Raw genomic sequence first — 20,211 nt, forward strand, 5'->3', positions numbered from 1 at the left:
ACTTCTTCTTCCCTCCATTCACTACCCTTCTAATCAGCCCACCTCCCACCTTTCGCATGCCACATGCATCTCCTGTACATGCCATTACTGCTTCCTTAAATACCTACCATTCCTCACCAACTCCCTCGCTTCATTTGCTCTCACCATTTGCCATTCTACACTCACAGTCTTTCCAGGGACTTCTTTATACATGACTCCTTCACAAGCTTACTCACTTACTCTCATAACTCTCTTCCACCCAAAATTGTCTTCCCTTTTATGAAAACTTCTACAAATCTTCACCCTCACCTCCACAAAACAGTGATCAGACATCCCATCAGCTGCCCCCTCTCAGCACAAATACATCTAAAAGTCTCTCTTTTACAAACTATCAATTAATATGTAGTCTAACAATGTCCATTCACCATCTCATCTATGTACATATGTATAATTGTGTATATCTCTCCTTCTAAAACAGGTTATAATACTGAATACACCATGCACACCAGTTATACTATCAACTCCACATTACTTACCTTTGAATTTAAATCACCCATCACTAATACCCAGTCTCGTGCACCAAAACTGCTGACATACTCACTCAGCTGTTCCCACAATATCTTTCAAGATCTTTCTTCTCATGGTAAGGTGCATAAGCATCAATAATCACCTATCTCTCACCATCCACTTTCACTCTATCAAACATCCAAAACTATTTCCTTACACTTTATTACACGCTCCACAATCCACCTTTAGAAGTGCTACTCCTTCCTTAGCTCTTGTCCTCTCACAAACCCCTGACTTTACTCCTCAGACATTTCCAAACCATTCTTACCCTTAATCTTTCAGCTTTGTTTCACTCAGAGCCAAAATATCAAGGTTTCTTTCAGCAAACATACTACTTATCTCTCCTCATCTTGGTTACAGCCACACACATTCAGACATCCCAATCTGAGCCTTTGAAGAGGACGAGTGCTCCCTGCTTGACTGCTTCTGTTTCCTCTTTTACAAATCTAAATACAACAAGTGCCATTGTACAAAGGCAAAGGGGATAAGATTGAGTGCTCAAATTACAGAGGTATAAGTTTGTTGAGTATTCCTGGTAAATTATATGGGAGGGTATTGATTGAGAGGGTGAAGGCATGTACAGAGCATCAGATTGGGGAAGAGCAGTGTGGTTTCAGAAGTGGTAGAGGATGTGTGGATCAGGTGTTTGCTTTGAAGAATGTATGTGAGAAATACTTAGAAAAGCAAATGGATTTGTATGTAGCATTTATGGATCTGGAGAAGGCATATGATAGAGTTGATAGAGATGCTCTGTGGAAGGTATTAAGAATATATGGTGTGGGAGGCAAGTTGTTAGAAGCAGTGAAAAGTTTTTATCGAGGATGTAAGGCATGTGTACGTGTAGGAAGAGAGGAAAGTGATTGGTTCTCAGTGAATGTAGGTTTGCGGCAGGGGTGTGTGATGTCTCCATGGTTGTTTTATTTGTTTATGGATGGGGTTGTTAGGGAGGTGAATGCAAGAGTTTTGGAAAGAGGGGCAAGTATGAAGTCTGTTGGGGATGAGAGAGCTTGGGAAGTGAGTCAGTTGTTGTTCGCTGATGATACAGCGCTGGTGGCTGATTCATGTGAGAAACTGCAGAAGCTGGTGACTGAGTTTGGTAAAGTGTGTGAAAGAAGAAAGTTAAGAGTAAATGTGAATAAGAGCAAGGTTATTAGGTACAGTAGGGTTGAGGGTCAAGTCAATTGGGAGGTGAGTTTGAATGGAGAAAAACTGGAGGAAGTGAAGTGTTTTAGATATCTAGGAGTGGATCTGGCAGCGGATGAAACCATGGAAGCGGAAGTGGATCATAGGGTGAGGGAGGGGGCGAAAATTCTGGGAGCCTTGAAGAATGTGTGGAAGTCGAGAACATTATCTCGGAAAGCAAAAATGGGTATGTTTGAAGGAATAGTGGTTCCAACAATGTTGTATGGTTGCGAGGCGTGGGCTATGGATAGAGTGGTGCGCAGGAGGATGGATGTGCTGGAAATGAGATGTTTGAGGACAATGTGTGGTGTGAGGTGGTTTGATCGAGTAAGTAACGTAAGGGTAAGAGAGATGTGTGGAAATAAAAAGAGCGTGGTTGAGAAAGCAGAAGAGGGTATTTTGAAATGGTTTGGGCACATGGAGAGAATGAGTGAGGAAAGATTGACCAAGAGGATATATGTGTCGGAGGTGGAGGGAACGAGGAGAAGAGGGAGACCAAATTGGAGGTGGAAAGATGGAGTGAAAAAGATTTTGTGTGATCGGGACCTGAACATGCAGGAGGGTGAGAGGAGGGCAAGGAATAGAGTGAATTGGAGCGATGTGGTATACCGGGGTTGACGTGCTGTCAGTGGATTGAATCAAGGCATGTGAAGTGTCTGGGGTAAACCATGGAAAGCTGTGTAGGTATGTATATTTGCGTGTGTGGACGTATGTATATACATGTGTATGGGGGTGGGTTGGGCCATTTCTTTTGTCTGTTTCCTTGCGCTACCTCGCAAACGCGGGAGACAGCGACAGAGCACAAAAAAAAAAAAAAAAAATACAAGGGGAGCTTTTCCAGCTCCCAGCTCCTGCCCCCTTTAGTTGCCTTCTACAACACATGGGGAACACAGAGGAAGAATCCTTTCTCCCATACCTCAGGGACAATATATTATAAAGAGCAATCTCTATATATGATATAAATACAAAATAAAATATTTTCTATAGGATACAGATGAGTGTTTGGGAAGGTGTGCTGCCTGTACTTGCACATGCAAGACAGATGGCTGCTTGGCAACAAAATTAAATGAAGAAAAAGGCCCCATCCACTGCAACACATGACCAACTGGCAGAACAAACAATGGCAGATATTTAAAACTGTATGCAATGATTGGTAAAATGATATCTAGTATCTTGAACATACATACTTGAAACTAAGGCTGATAATACCATGGTAGAGAAGGGACCTCTATATATACTATTACATCAAGATACACTAAATGATAGTGAAATGTATGCTACTACATAAATCAAAGTAAATATAAAATATACATACTGCTATAATAATTTTTCAAGTCAAACTTACTTTATGGAGGGGATAGATGGTTAATGCAGCTTTCACGTGTGAGAGATAGGTAAGCTGGGCTTTTGAAAGAACATCCTTCTCAGTAACGGCGATATGTGAAGTTCCTCTCATACCCATCACTTGTACCACAGGAATCGTATTCAGCACTAACAAAACCTTAAAAAGTTATATATCATATCTTATGGGAATAAAACTCTAAACAATATCTTTTCATTTCTTTTTTTTTCTTTTTTTTTTTTTTCATACTATTCGCCATTTCCCGCGATAGCGAGGTAGCGTTAAGAACAGAGGACAGGCCTTTGAGGGAATATCCTCACCTGGCCCCCTTCTCTGTTCCTTCTTTTGGAAAATTAAAAAAAAACGAGAGGGGAGGATTTCCAGCCACCCGTCCCCTCCCCTTTTAGTCTCCTTCTATGACACACAGGGATACGTGGGAAGTATTCTTTCTCCCCAATCCCCAGGGATAAACAATATTTTTTTTTTTTTTTTTTTTGCTTTGTCGCTGTCTCCCGCGTTTGCGAGGTAGCGCAAGGAAACAGACGAAAGAAATGGCCCAACCCACCCCCATACACATGTATATACATACACGTCCACACACGCAAATATACATACCTACACAGCTTTCCATGGTTTACCCCACATGCTTCACATGCCCTGATTCAATCCACTGACAGCATGTCAACCCCGGTATACCACATCGATCCAATTCACTCTATTCCTTGCCCTCCTTCCACCCTCCTGCATGTTCAGGCCCCGATCACACAAAATCTTTTTCACTCCATCTTTCCACCTAAAATTTGGTCCCCCAATTCTCCTCGTTCCTTCCACCTCCGACACATATATCCTCTTGGTCAATCTTTCCTCACTCATTCTCTCCATGTGCCCAAACCATTTCAAAACACCCTCTTCGGCTCTCTCAACCACGCTCTTTTTATTTCCACACATCTCTCTTACCCTTACGTTACTTACTTGATCAAACCACCTCACACCACACATTGTCCTCAAACATCTCATTTCCAGCACATCCACCCTCCTGCGCACAACTCTATCCATAGCCCACGCCTCGCAACCATACAACATTGTTGGAACCACTATTCCTTCAAACATACCCATTTTTGCTTTCCGAGAAAATGTTCTTGACTTCCACACATTCTTCAAGGCTCCCAGGATTTTCGCCCCCTCCCCTACCCTATGATCCACTTCTGCTTCCATGGTTCCATCCGCTGCCAGATCCACTCCCAGATATCTAAAACACTTTACTTCCTCCAGTTTTTCTCCATTCAAACTTACCTCCCAATTGACTTGACCCTCAACCCTACTGTACCTAATAACCTTGCTCTTATTCACATTTACTCTTAACTTTCTTCTTTCACACACTTTACCAAACTCAGTCACCAGCTTCTGCAGTTTCTCACATGAATCAGCCACCAACGCTGTATCATCAGTGAACAACAACAGACTCACTTCCCAAGCTCTCTCATCCACAACAGACTTCATACTTGCCCCTCTTTCCAAAACTCTTGCATTCACCTCCCTAACAACCCCATCCATAAACAAATTAAACAACCATGGAGACATCACACACCCCTGCCGCAAACCTACATTCACTGAGAACCAATCACTTTCCTCTCTTCCTACCCGTACACATGCCTTACATCCTCGATAAAAACTTTTCACTGCTTCTAACAACTTGCCTCCCACACCATATATTCTTAATACCTTCCACAGAGCATCTCTATCAACTCTATCATATGCCTTCTCCAGATCCATAAATGCTACATACAAATCCATTTGCTTTTCTAAGTATTTATCACATACATTCTTCAAAGCAAACACCTGATCCACACATCCTCTACCACTTCTGAAACCACACTGCTCTTCCCCAATCTGATGCTCTGTACATGCCTTCACACTCTCAATCAATACCCTCCCATATAATTTACCGGGAATACTCAACAAACTTATACCTCTGAAATTTGAGTACTCACTCTTATCCCCTTTGCCTTTGTACAATGGCACTATGCACGCATTCCGCCAATCCTCAGGCACCTCACCATGAGTCATACATACATTAAATAACCTTACCAACCAGTCAATAATACAGTCACCCCCTTTTTTAATAAATGCCACTGCAATACCATCCAAACCTGCTGCCTTGCCGGCTTTCATCTTCCGCAAAGATTTTACTACCTCTTCTCTGTTTACCAAATCATTTTCCCTAACCCTCTCACTTTGCACACCACCTCGACCAAGACACCCTATATCTGCCACTCTATCATCAAACACATTCAACAAACCTTCAAAATACTCACTCCATCTCCTTCTCACATCACCACTACTTGTTATCACCTCCCCATTTGCGCCCTTCACTGAAGTTCCCATTTGCTCCCTTGTCTTACGCACTTTATTTACCTCCTTCCAGAACATCTTTTTATTCTCCCTAAAATTTAATGATACTCTCTCACCCCAACTCTCATTTGCTCTCTTTTTCACCTCTTGCACCTTTCTCTTGACCTCCTGTCTCTTTCTTTTATACATCTCCCAATCAATTGCATTTTTTCCCTGCAAAAATCGTCCAAATGCCTCTCTCTTCTCTTTCACTAATAATCTTACTTCTTCATCCCACCACTCACTACCCTTTCTAATCAACCCACCTCCCACTCTTCTCATGCCACAAGCATCTTTTGCGCAATCCATCACTGATTCCCTAAATACATCCCATTCCTCCCCCACTCCCCTTACTTCCATTGTTCTCACCTTTTTCCATTCTGTACTCAGTCTCTCCTGGTACTTCCTCACACAGGTCTCCTTCCCAAGCTCACTTACTCTCACCACCCTCTTCACCCCAACATTCACTCTTCTGTTCTGAAAACCCATACAAATCTTCACCTTAGCCTCCACAAGATAATGATCAGACATCCCTCCAGTTGCACCTCTCAGCACATTAACATCCAAAAGTCTCTCTTTCGCGCGCCTGTCAATTAACACGTAATCCAATAACGCTCTCTGGCCATCTCTCCTACTTACATACGTATACTTATGCATATCTCACTTTTTAAACCAGGTATTCCCAATCACCAGTCCTTTTTCAGCACATAAATCTACAAGCTCTTCACCATTTCCATTTACAACACTGAACACCCCATGTATACCAATTATTCCCTCAACTGCCACATTACTCACCTTTGCATTCAAATCACCCATCACTATAACCCGGTCTCGTGCATCAAAACCACTAACACACTCATTCAGCTGCTCCCAAAACACTTGCCTCTCATGATCTTTCTTCTCATGCCCAGGTGCATATGCACCAATAAATACCCATCTCTCTCCATCAACTTTCAGTTTTACCCATATTAATCGAGAATTTACTTTCTCACATTCTATCACATACTCCCACAACTCCTGTTTCAGGAGTACTGCTACTCCTTCCCTTGCTCTTGTCCTCTCACTAACCCCTGACTTTACTCCCAAGACATTCCCAAACCACTCTTCCCCTTTACCCTTGAGCTTCGTTTCACTCAGAGCCAAAACATCCAGGTTCCTTTCCTCAAACATACTACCTATCTCTCCTTTTTTCACATCTTGGTTACATCCACACACATTTAGACACATTTCTTTCATACTATTCGCCATTTTCCGTGTTAGCAAGGTAGCGTTAAGAACAGAGGACTGAGCCTTTGAGGAAATATCCTCACCTGGCCCCTTTCTCCGTTCCTTCTTCTGGAAAATTAAAAAAAAACGAGAGGGGAGGATTTCCAGCCCCCCACTCCCTTCCCTTTTAGTTGCCTTCTACGACATGCAGGGAATACATGGGAAGTATTCTTTCTCCCCTATCCCCAGGGATATCTTTCATAATTCCTTGCCTTATTCTTAGTCCTGTTAACATTTTATCAAAACATTATTTAATTCATAACACAAATCTCATTAAAATAGCTTTCTTCACTCATAAGCTTGTTTTCATCATATCCAGAAGCTATAATTCTTTCTGCACTAAGGTATCTCCAATTATACGAAGAATGTCTATGGGAAAACAAAATATATTTCACTTTACAGTCAACTTTTCAGTTATGTATCCACTCCTTAAGTGAGGGAAAGGTATATACAGTATGGATATAAATCCTCTAAGGAATAAACCATTTAAGGAATACAATTCTAAAACAGTTACCCAAAACAGAGTCACTTACTGTGTTATAAGCAATGTTAATTGCCTGAAGTGTGCTAAAGGGTATATCAACTGCGAGGTAAAGCTGCAAAGGACTGTCATTCTGTGATTCAACAACAGCTGGTTTCTGATGGTTTCCCTTCTCTCCAGTCTGCTTGATTTCAAACTCATACACAAACTTTCTGTGGGAGTACACACACTTACAACATAATAAAAAAGTACAATGAGAATCAGGAGGTTAACTAGTAATCTTAGGAATGTCTTTATAAGGTTACTGTACCACTGTTTAAGAAACTGCAGCAGCAACTTATATATTACTGCACAACAAAAGTTCCTTATTCATGTAATAAAACTCCATCAGAAAAACAGTACCAATGCACTAACAACAGCAAAGCAGTAGTACAGGCAAAACTTCTAATATTCAAATGTCTCCAAAGTTCAAATTCAAAATTAGGAACCCTTTTGGTTCAAAACATTCAATATATAATAAAATAACAAAAATTGTATTTTTCTTACAGTTCTCTTCATTACATTCTTACCTGTGCAAGAACTAATAATCATCTCCATATCAAGAAAATTAAGAGAGGAAACAGATGACTGTCATTCCTCCTACTGATCATTAATGATGGTGTTCGCTTCAAAACATTAGGATTATGATCAACAAAATGTCATGGTATATTGTAATTCTCATACATTTTCTACACAATTCTCTTCAGATGGTCCTTACCTTATGAAGGAATGATGCATCTACACATTTAGAAAAATATAAGAGAAAATACCTAAAGCAAATCACTTGACAAAACCCAAAAACTGTATGTTGAGAGTAGCCATAATATATCCAAATTATGCAAACTAAGCCATCAAAACTGCTAAAGTTGTATTCAAATGAGGTAGCAGAACAATGGTTGATAAAAGAAAAAATCATGTTCATAAGAAAAGAACTGTATACAAAGTTAAAACAGAACCATTTTGCCCTATTCTTCTCACCAGATCAGTCATCCAAACAGGAAAATACAACTTCGATAACAGTTAAGAAATAAAAACCAATTTCTCTTGCATAAAATGAGAGTTCATCATATAAGGATAATCAATCAAAAAACAAGTAATATAGCTCTAACCTACCCAAGGATAAATAAGAAAAACTTGTGGAGTGCACTGGTAAAGATATCTTTTCTATGAATTACTGTTTTTAGATATATTTTATGAATATGAAGATCTGTAATCCAACCACCATGCAAGAATCTCATTAAAAGAGTCACAAAGAAAAATAGAGGGAAAATATAACGTACCATTTCATTAATTATATCTTGAGTGTTTTGAAGTGAACATTCTTACTAATCATAGCTAGGATATACAACCTTCATCAAGTTCATCTATTTTCTTTTATACTTTTCTGAAAATGTATGTAATTATAATTTCACAGAGTAACTTAGAAAATAATTGGGCAAAAAAATTATGAGAAAACTGCACTTCAAAATATCATTTTTTCATTATACCCTGAATGTTTTGAATCAAAGGCATGTGGAAACTAAGTAAGAATTCCATCTCTATTAGAAAATAAACTTGAAAATAGCCACAATATACCTAAATAACACAGTGTATGCCACTTATATTGCCATATTTGTTTTAAACTAAGCCTGAAGAACAATGCTCGATAAGAAAAATTCACATCCAAAGAAAAAACAAAATTATTTTCCCTTGTGCTCTTACCAGATCAGTCTCCCAAACATGAAAATATATGTTAAATACTGGTGTAATATGGTATTCAAAAACACATAACAGCTAGAGCATGGATGTGAGCAAATGAAATGGCGAACAACTATGGAAGTTTTGCTTTTTGTTCACACTTGTAGCCCTCAGTTGTATAGAATCTAACACTTACATATACAGATTTTTCCATCTTGTGCCACATGCATTACTTTTTTACTTTAATGTAGCTTGATTCTCTGTTTCATAAAACTATGTGATTAACCAAATGAGCAAGGTACAAAGTATCTCTCGTCATGACTATATAGGTGACAAAAAAAAAAAAAAAAAAAAAAAATGCTAGAAAAAGTTGTGCATCCTAACTGAGCAGCCACAGTTGGCATGTTTTACAAAAATTGTACCTAACTATATTTATAAGTTACTAAAAGTCATGTTAACTGGGTATGTTTTATTTGATGTATAACTGTACTTTGTGCCCTAAGTTATGGTTTCCAAGGGAAAATCTGGTGATGCAAATTGTGCAACCCCAAGGAGAACAGGGAAAGCGAGTTTTTATAGAAAAACGAGGACTTACTTGATTGCTTTACACATGGGAATAATGCAGTGTCTGTTAGAATGCAGTTTGGTGTTTGTGAGTCAATGGAGTGACCCATAAAGAGAAATGATGTGGCCTTTTGTATGGCATAACTGGCTGCCTGCTTTGTAGGAATACAGAGCCCAAGTGCAACCCATCAAGGATGATGTAATGCCACCATTCTATGCAGCATTAAATCTTTATTTCTTTTCTGTACAGTTTTGTACATTTCCTTTTACCTTTGCACAATAAACGATACTGCCACTGTGCAATGGCAGTATCATAACCAATGAGGCAGGAGGTGCTGCTACTGTGGAAAGTAAAAGAAGCTTGATATTGGCAAAAGTTATCAAGTTTCAGCACCTCGAGTGGATACTCTAGTTTTACTGGAGTAGCCATGTCTCACCCCGCCTTCTCATGGTGAACTTGTTATTACATCCCTTAAGGGTGGAACTAAAGGAGGACGCATTACTCAATTACATCAGGGAAATACTTTTGGGTTTGGACAAACACTTGAGGTGTGATGTCACCTTTAGTTTTTTGACAATTTTGGAGCCTTGCTGCCTCTGGAAACATTGCGCTGGATTTGCCCTCTGCCAGTGACCTGTCAAGGTTGAGGCACAAAAGGCTAAGAAGTGGCACTGGAGTCTACCAGTTATGCCAAGGGTTAAAAGAGACGAGCGATTGAGGGTGACTGTGCTGAATGTGAATGATATGACCAGTAAGAGTAATAATAGACAGACTGTGGAGAGGTTTAAAAGTTGTAGCGTGGATGTGCGAGGGACTGGGGAAACCTATATCTTTGGGCAGTGTGTGAAGTGAAAATGAAAATAATGAATGCAAGTTATGGGAGGGCATGGAAGGAGGTGCGATATGGATGGGAATGAGTGAAAACTATTGGGGAAGACAAAAAGAAGGATGTGCAATTCTGCTATCACTAAGAGTTTGGGAGGGAGTTACAGATCACAGAAGGAATGGATCAAAAATAGTGTGGGTGAAAGGAAAGATTGGATTATGAAATATGCATGGTTAAGTGTAGTTTTGATACACAAGACAGGGTTATAGTGATGGGTGAATTGAATGCAAAGGTGAGTAATTTGGCAGTTGAGGGAATAATTGGTGTACATGGGGTGTTCATTGTTGTAAATGGAAATGGTGAAGAGCTTGTAGATTTATGTGCTGAAAAAAGACTGGTGATTGGGAATACCTGGTTTAAAAAGAGAGATATACATAAGTATAAGTATGTAAGTAGGAGAGATGGCCAGAGAGCGTTATTGGATTACGTGTTAATTAATAGGCGCGTGAAAGAGAGACTTTTGGATGTTAATGTGCTGAGAGGTGCAACTGCAGGGATGTCTGATAATTATCTTGTGGAGGCAAAAGTGAAGATTTGTAGAGTTTTTCAGAAAAGAAGAGAGAATGTTGGGGTGAAGAGAGTGGTGAGAGTAAGTGAGCTTGGGAAGGAGACTTGTGTGAGGAAGTACCAAGAGAGACTGAGTACAGAATGGAAAAAGGTGAGAACAAAGGACGTAAGGGGAGTGGGGGAGGAATGGGGTGTATTTAGGGAAGCAGTGATTGCTTGAGCAAAAGATGCTTGTGGCATGAGAAGCGTAGGAGGTGGGAGAATTAGAAAGGGTAATGAGTGGAGGGATGAAGAAGTAAGATTATTAGTGAAAGAGAAGAGAGAGGCATTTGGACGATTTTTGCAGGGAAATAATGCAAATGACTGGGAGATGTATAAAAAAAAAAGGAAAGGGGGTCAAAAGAAAGGTTTCAAGAGGTAAAAAAGAAGGCAAAAGAGAGTTGGGGTTTGGGGAGTATCATTAAATTTTAGGGAAAAAAAAAGAGGAAAGGAAAAAAGGAAAAAGGAAAGGGGAAAAAAGGGAAATAAATGAAGGGGGAAACGGGGGGTGAAAAAAGAAAAAGGGGGGGAAGGGGAAGGAAAGGGGAAAAAATTTTTTTTTTTTTTTTTTTTTTTTTTCCCTGTCTCCCGCGTTTGCGAGGTAGCGCAAGGAAACAGACAAAGAAAGGGCCCCCAACCCCCCCATCCCAATGTAAACAACGTCCACACACGAAAATAACATCCTACACACTTTCCAGGGTTTACCCCACGCTTCACACCCCTTGATTCAATCCATGACAGCAGTAAACCCCCGGTATACCCATCGTCCAATTCACCTATTCCTTGCCCCCCTTTTTCACCCCCCTGCATGTTCAGGCCCGATACACAAAATCTTTTTCACCCCATCTTTCCACCTAAAATTTGGTCCCCCTTCTCCCTTCCCCTCCACCTCCGACACATAATCCCTTGGTCAATCTTTCCTCATCATTCTCTCCATGTGCCAAACCATTTCAAAAACCCCTCTTCGCTCTCTCAACCACCCCCTTTTTTATTTCCACACATCTCTCTTACCCTTACGTTATTTTTATCAAACCCCCACACCACACTTGCCCTCAAACATTCTTTTCCCAGCCACCCACCCCCTGGCACAACTCTATCCATAGCCCCCCTCGCAACCATAAACATTGTTGGAAACATTCCTTCAAACATACCCATTTTTGCTTTCCGGAAATGTTCTGACTTCCACACATTTTTAAAAGGCCCCAAAATTTTTCGCCCCCCCCCCCACCCTATGACCCACTTCGCTTCCATGGTTTCCCTCCGCTGCCCGATCCCCCTCCCAGATATCTAAAACACTTACTTCCTCCCTTTTTTTTTCCCCTTCAAAATACCTCCCAATTTACTTGACCCCCAACCCCCCTGTACCTAATAACCTTGTCTTATTCACATTTACTCTTAACTTTCTTCTTTTACACCTTTACCAAACTCGCACCATTCTGCGTTTCTCACATGAATCGCCACCCCGCTGTATCATCAGGGAAAAACAACGACTCACTTCCAAGCTCTCTCATCCCAACAACTTCATACTTGCCCCCCTTTCCAAAACTCTTGCATTACCTCCCTAACAACCCCATCCATAAACAAATTAAACAACCATGGAGACATCACACACCCCTGCCCAAACCTACAAATTTACTGAGAAACCCAAACAAAAACTTTCCTCTCTTCCACCGTAAATGCCTTACATCCTCGATAAAAACTTTTCACTGCTTTTAACAACTTGCCTTTTCCCCCCATAATTCTTAAACCTTCACAGAGCATCTTACAACCTATCATATGCCTTCTCCAATCCTAAATGCTACATACAAATCCATTTGCTTTTCTAATTTTTCACATACATTCTTAAAACAAACACCTGATCCACACTCCTCTACCATTTTGAAACCACACTGTCTTCCCCCAAACGATGTCTGTACATGCCTTCTCCCTCCCAAAATTTCCAATATCCCTTTTCCCTAAATTTTATAATTTTTTTTACCATTGAAAAATCCCCTACAAAAACATTAAATAACCTTTCCAACCCGTCAAAATACATCACCCCCTTTTTTAAAAATCCACTGCAATACCCTCCAAACCCGTGCCCTTTCCGGCTTTTATCTTTCCCCAAAATTTTATACCTCTTCTCTGTTTACCAAATCATTTTCCCAACCCTCTCACTTTGCACACCACCTCACCAAAAACCCAAATCTGCCACTCTTCATCAAAACATTTAACAAACCTTAAAATACCATCCATCTCCCTCACTCACCACTACTTGTTATCACCCCCCCCATTTTCGCCCCTTACGAAGTTCCCTTTGCTCCCTTGTCTTACGCACTTTTTTTACCTCCTTCCAGAACATCTTTTTATTCTCCCTAAAATTTAATGATACTCTCTCACCCCAACTCTCATTTGCTCTCTTTTTCACCTCTTGCACCTTTCTCTTGACCTCCTGTCTCTTTCTTTTATACATCTCCCAATCAATTGCATTTTTTTCCCTGCAAAAAATCGTCCAAATGCCTCTCTCTTCTCTTTCACTAATAATCTTACTTCTTCATCCCACCACTCACTTACCCTTTCTAATCAACCCACCTCCCACTCTTCTCATGCCACAAGCATCTTTTGCGCAATCCATCACTGATTCCCTAAATACATCCCATTCCTCCCCCACTCCCCTTACTTCCATTGTTCTCACCTTTTTCCAATTCTGTAATCGTCTTATCCTTGGTACTTCTACACAGGTCTCTTCCCAAGCTACTTACTCTCACCACCCTCTTCACCCCAACATTCACTCTTCTGTTCTGAAAACCCATACAAATCTTCACCTTAGCCTCCACAAGATAATGATCAGACATCCCTCCAGTTGCACCTCTCAGCACATTAACATCCAAAAGTCTCTCTTTCGCGCGCCTGTCAATTAACACGTAATCCAATAACGCTCTCTGGCCATCTCTCCTACTTACATACGTATACTTATGCATATCTTCACTTTTTAAACCAGGTATTCCCAATCACCAGTCCTTTTTCAGCACATAAATCTACAAGCTCTTCACCATTTCCATTTACAACACTGAACACCCCATGTATACCAATTATTCCCTCTACTGCCACACTACTCACCTTTGATTTTCAAATCACCCATCACTATAACCGGTCTCGTGCATCAAAACCACTAACACACTCATTCAGCTGCTCCAAAAACACTTGCCTCTCATGATCTTTCTTCTCATGCCCAGGTGCATATGCACCAATAAATACCCATCTCTCTCCATCAACTTTCAGTTTTCCCATATTAATCGAGAATTTACTTTCTCACATTCTATCACATACTCCCACAAACTCCTGTGTCAGGGTCTGCTATCCTTCCCTTGCTCTTGTCCTCTCACTAACCCCTGACTTTACTCCCAAGACATTCCCAAACCACTCTTCCCCTTTACCCTTGAGCTTCGTTTCACTCAGAGCCAAAATATCAAGGTTTCTTTCAGCAAACATACTACTTATCTCTCCTCATCTTGGTTACAGCCACACACATTCAGACATCCCAATCTGAGCCTTTGAAGAGGACGAGTGCTCCCTGCTTGACTCCTTCTGTTTCCTCTTTTACAAATCTAAATACAACAAGTGCCATTGTACAAAGGCAAGGAGGATAAAAGTGAGTGTGCAAGTTACAGAGGTACAAGTTTGTTGTGTATTCCTGGGAAATTATGTGGGAGGGTATTGATTGAGAGGGTGAAGGCATGTACAGAGCATCAGACTCGGGAAGAGCAGTTTGGTTTTAGACGTGGTAGAGGATGTGTGGATCAGGTGTTTGCTTTGAAGAATGTATGTGAGAAATACTTAGAAAAGCAAATAGATCTGTATGTAGCATTTATGGATCTGGAGAAGGCATATGATAGAGTTGATAGAGATGCTCTGTGGAAGGTATTAAGAATATATGGTGTGGGAGGCAAGTTGTTAGAAGCAGTGAAAAGTTTTTATCGAGGATGTAAGGCATGTGTACGTGTAGGAAGAGAGGAAAGTGATTGGTTCTCAGTGAATGTAGGTTTGCGGCAGGGGTGTGTGATGTCTCCATGGTTGTTTTATTTGTTTATGGATGGGTTGTTAGGGAGGTGAATGCAAGAGTTTTGGAAAGAGGGGCAAGTATGAAGTCTGTTGGGGATGAGAGAGCTTGGGAAGTGAGTCAGTTGTTGTTCGCTGATGATACAGCGCTGGTGGCTGATTCATGTGAGAAACTGCAGAAGCTGGTGACTGAGTTTGGTAAAGTGTGTGAAAGAAGAAAGTTAAGAGTAAATGTGAATAAGAGCAAGGTTATTAGGTACAGTAGGGTTGAGGGTCAAGTCAATTGGGAGGTGAGTTTGAATGGAGAAAAACTGGAGGAAGTGAAGTGTTTTAGATATCTGGAGTGGATCTGGCAGCGGATGGAACCATGGAAGCGGAAGTGGATCATAGGGTGGGGGAGGGGGCGAAAATTCTGGGAGCCTTGAAGAATGTGTGGAAGTCGAGAACATTATCTCGGAAAGCAAAAATGGGTTATGTTTGAAGGAATAGTGGTTCCAACAATGTTGTATGGTTGCGAGGCGTGGGCTATGGATAGAGTGGTGCGCAGGAGGATGGATGTGCTGGAAATGAGATGTTTGAGGACAATGTGTGGTGTGAGGTGGTTTGATCGAGTAAGTAACGTAAGGGTAAGAGAGATGTGTGAAAAAAAAAAAAAATCATGTTCATAAGAAAAGAACTGTATACAAAGTTAAAACAGAACCATTTTGCCCTATTCTTCTCACCAGATCAGTCATCCAAACAGGAAAATACACTTCGATAACAGTTAAGAAATAAAACAATTCTCTTGCATAAAAGAGAGTTCATCATATAAGGATAATCAATCAAAAAACAAGTAATATAGCTCTAACCTACCCAAGGATAAATAAGAAAAACTTGTGGAGTGCACTGGTAAAGATATCTTTTCTATGAATTACTGTTTTTAGATATATTTTGTACAATCCTTTATGAATATGAAGATCTGTAATCCAACCACCATGCAAGAATCTCATTAAAAGAGTCACAAAGAAAAATAGAGGGAAAATATAACGTACCATTTCATTAATTATATCTTGAGTGTTTTGAAGTGAACATTCTTACTAATCATAGCTAGGATATACAACCTTCATCAAGTTCATCTATTTTCTTTTATACTTTTCTGAAAATGTATGTAATTATAATTTCACAGAGTAACTTAGAAAATAATTGGGCAAAAAAATTATGAGAAAACTGCACTTCAAAATATCATTTTTTCATTATACCCTGAATGTTTTGAATCAAAGGCATGTGGAAACTAAGTAAGAATTCCATCTCTATTAGAAAATAAACTTGAAAATAGCCACAATATACCTAAATAACACAGTGTATGCCACTTATATTGCCATATTTGTTTTAAACTAAGCCTGAAGAACAATGCTCGATAAGAAAAATTCACATCCAAAGAAAAAACAAAATTATTTTCCCTTGTGCTCTTACCAGATCAGTCTCCCAAACATGAAAATATATGTTAAATACTGGTGTAATATGGTATTCAAAAACACATAACAGCTAGAGCATGGATGTGAGCAAATGAAATGGCGAACAACTATGGAAGTTTTGCTTTTTGTTCACACTTGTAGCCCTCAGTTGTATAGAATCTAACACTTACATATACAGATTTTTCCATCTTGTGCCACATGCATTACTTTTTTACTTTAATGTAGCTTGATTCTCTGTTTCATAAAACTATGTGATTAACCAAATGAGTAAGGTACAAAGTATCTCTCGTCATGACTATATAGGTGACAAAAAAAAAAAAAAAAAAAAAAAATGCTAGAAAAAGTTGTGCATCCTAACTGAGCAGCCACAGTTGGCATGTTTTACAAAAATTGTACCTAACTATATTTATAAGTTACTAAAAGTCATGTTAACTGGGTATGTTTTATTTGATGTATAACTGTACTTTGTGCCCTAAGTTATGGTTTCCAAGGGAAAATCTGGTGATGCAAATTGTGCAACCCCAAGGAGAACAGGGAAAGCGAGTTTTTATAGAAAAACGAGGACTTACTTGATTGCTTTACACATGGGAATAATGCAGTGTCTGTTAGAATGCAGTTTGGTGTTTGTGAGTCAATGGAGTGACCCATAAAGAGAAATGATGTGGCCTTTTGTATGGCATAACTGGCTGCCTGCTTTGTAGGAATACAGAGCCCAAGTGCAACCCATCAAGGATGATGTAATGCCACCATTCTATGCAGCATTAAATCTTTATTTCTTTTCTGTACAGTTTTGTACATTTCCTTTTACCTTTGCACAATAAACGATACTGCCACTGTGCAATGGCAGTATCATAACCAATGAGGCAGGAGGTGCTGCTACTGTGGAAAGTAAAAGAAGCTTGATATTGGCAAAAGTTATCAAGTTTCAGCACCTCGAGTGGATACTCTAGTTTTACTGGAGTAGCCATGTCTCACCCCGCCTTCTCATGGTGAACTTGTTATTACATCCCTTAAGGGTGGAACTAAAGGAGGACGCATTACTCAATTACATCAGGGAAATACTTTTGGGTTTGGACAAACACTTGAGGTGTGATGTCACCTTTAGTTTTTTGACAATTTTGGAGCCTTGCTGCCTCTGGAAACATTGCGCTGGATTTGCCCTCTGCCAGTGACCTGTCAAGGTTGAGGCACAAAAGGCTAAGAAGTGGCACTGGAGTCTACCAGTTATGCCAAGGGTTAAAAGAGACGAGCGATTGAGGGTGACTGTGCTGAATGTGAATGATATGACCAGTAAGAGTAATAATAGACAGACTGTGGAGAGGTTTAAAAGTTGTAGCGTGGATGTGCGAGGGATTGGGGAAACCTATATCTTTGGGCAGTGTGTGAAGTGAAAATGAAAATAATGAATGCAAGTTATGGGAGGGCATGGAAGGAGGTGCGATATGGATGGGAATGAGTGAAAACTATTGGGGAAGACAAAAAGAAGGATGTGCAATTCTGCTATCACTAAGAGTTTGGGAGGGAGTTACAGATCACAGAAGGAATGGATCAAAAATAGTGTGGGTGAAAGGAAAGATTGGATTATGAAATATGCATGGTTAAGTGTAGTTTTGATACACAAGACAGGGTTATAGTGATGGGTGAATTGAATGCAAAGGTGAGTAATTTGGCAGTTGAGGGAATAATTGGTGTACATGGGGTGTTCATTGTTGTAAATGGAAATGGTGAAGAGCTTTTAGATTTATGTGCTGAAAAAAGACTGGTGATTGGGAATACCTGGTTTAAAAAGAGAGATATACATAAGTATAAGTATGTAAGTAGGAGAGATGGCCAGAGAGCGTTATTGGATTACGTGTTAATTAATAGGCGCGTGAAAGAGAGACTTTTGGATGTTAATGTGCTGAGAGGTGCAACTGCAGGGATGTCTGATAATTATCTTGTGGAGGCAAAAGTGAAGATTTGTAGAGTTTTTCAGAAAAGAAGAGAGAATGTTGGGGTGAAGAGAGTGGTGAGAGTAAGTGAGCTTGGGAAGGAGACTTGTGTGAGGAAGTACCAAGAGAGACTGAGTACAGAATGGAAAAAGGTGAGAACAAAGGACGTAAGGGGAGTGGGGGAGGAATGGGGTGTATTTAGGGAAGCAGTGATTGCTTGAGCAAAAGATGCTTGTGGCATGAGAAGCGTAGGAGGTGGGAGAATTAGAAAGGGTAATGAGTGGAGGGATGAAGAAGTAAGATTATTAGTGAAAGAGAAGAGAGAGGCATTTGGACGATTTTTGCAGGGAAATAATGCAAATGACTGGGAGATGTATAAAAGAAAAAGGCAGGAGGTCAAGAGAAAGGTGCAAGAGGTAAAAAAGAAGGCAAATGAGAGTTGGGGTGAGAGAGTATCATTAAATTTTAGGGAGAATAAAAAGATTTTTGGAAGGAGGTAAATAAAGTGCATAAGGCAAGGGAACAAATGGGAACATCAGTGAAGGGGGATAACGGGGAGGTGAAAACAAGTAGTGGTGATGTGAGGAGATGGAGTGAGTATTTTGAAGGTTTGGTGAATGTGTTTGATGATAGAGTGGCAGATATAGGGTGTTTTGGTCGAGGCGGTGTGCAAAGTGAGAGGGTTAGGGAGAATGATTTGGTAAACAGACAAGAGGTGGTAAAAGCTTTGCAGAAGATGAAAGCCGGCAAGGCAGGGGGTTTGGATGGTATTGCAGTGGAGTTTATCAAAAAAGGGGGTTACTGTAATGCTGACTGGTTGGTACGATTATTTAATGTATGTATGACTCATGGTGAGGTACCTGAGGATTGGCAGAATGCTTACATAGTGCCATTGTACAAAGGCAAGGAGGATAAAAGTGAGTGTGCAAGTTACAGAGGTACAAGTTTGTTGTGTATTCCTGGGAAATTATGTGGGAGGGTATTGATTGAGAGGGTGAAGGCTTGTACAGAGCATCAGACTCGGGAAGAGCAGTGTGGTTTCAGAAGTGGTAGAGGATGTGTGGATCAGGTGTTTGCTTTGAAGAATGTATGTGAGAAATACTTAGAAAAGCAAATAGATCTGTATGTAGCATTTATGGATCTGGAGAGGCATATGAGAGAGTTGACAGAAATGCTCTGTGGAAGAGAGGAAAGTGATTGGTTCTAAGTGAATGTTGGTTTGCAGCAGGGCTTCACATGCCCTGGTTCAATCCATTGACAGCACGTCGACCCCGGTATACCACATCATTCCAATTCACTCTATTCCTTGCACACCTTGTGACGACAGGAATGAATAAGGGCAGACTATGAATTATGTACATGTGTATATATGTATATGTCTGTGTGAATATATATATGTATACGATGATATGTATAGGTATGTATATGTGCATGTTTGGACGTGTATGTACATACATGTGCATGTGGGTGGGTTGGGCCATTCTTTCGTCTGTTTCCTTGCGCTACCTCGCTAACGCGGGAAACAGTGACAAAGTATAATAAATAAATAAATATAAAATATTTATTTATCATACACAACTGCTGTTTCCTGCGTCAGCAAGGTAGCACCATGAAAAAGATGAAGTATGCCCCATCCACTCATATACATATAAACATATATATAAATGCCCACATACGTACATATACATACATATACGTATCAACAAATATGTACATATACATACACATATGCTGACATTACGTACATACACACATACATATTCATACTTGCTAGCCTTCATCCATTCCTGTCACCACCCAGCCCCACAGGAAAACTGCATCGCTATCCCCTGCTTCAGGGAGGCAGTGCCAGGAATACAAACAAAAA

General features: G+C 40.2%; 1 protein-coding gene across 3 annotated transcripts in view; it reads right to left on the reverse strand.

Annotated features, from left to right (window-relative positions):
- LOC139746917 (uncharacterized) overlaps nt 1–20,211 on the reverse strand; it is a 95,718-nt gene that overhangs the window by 61,990 nt on the left and 13,517 nt on the right. For all 3 annotated transcript variants that reach the window (XM_071658589.1, XM_071658592.1, XM_071658591.1), the window contains exons 4-5: nt 7,261–7,420; nt 3,074–3,229 (exon numbers count right to left, since the gene is read on the reverse strand). In XM_071658589.1, the coding sequence (XP_071514690.1) occupies nt 3,074–3,229; nt 7,261–7,420 (316 nt within the window). The remainder of the gene's footprint in view (nt 1–3,073; nt 3,230–7,260; nt 7,421–20,211) is intronic.

The sequence above is a fragment of the Panulirus ornatus genome, chromosome 66 (assembly GCF_036320965.1).
Source record: "Panulirus ornatus isolate Po-2019 chromosome 66, ASM3632096v1, whole genome shotgun sequence".
In the NCBI taxonomy this organism is placed as follows: domain Eukaryota; kingdom Metazoa; phylum Arthropoda; class Malacostraca; order Decapoda; family Palinuridae; genus Panulirus; species Panulirus ornatus.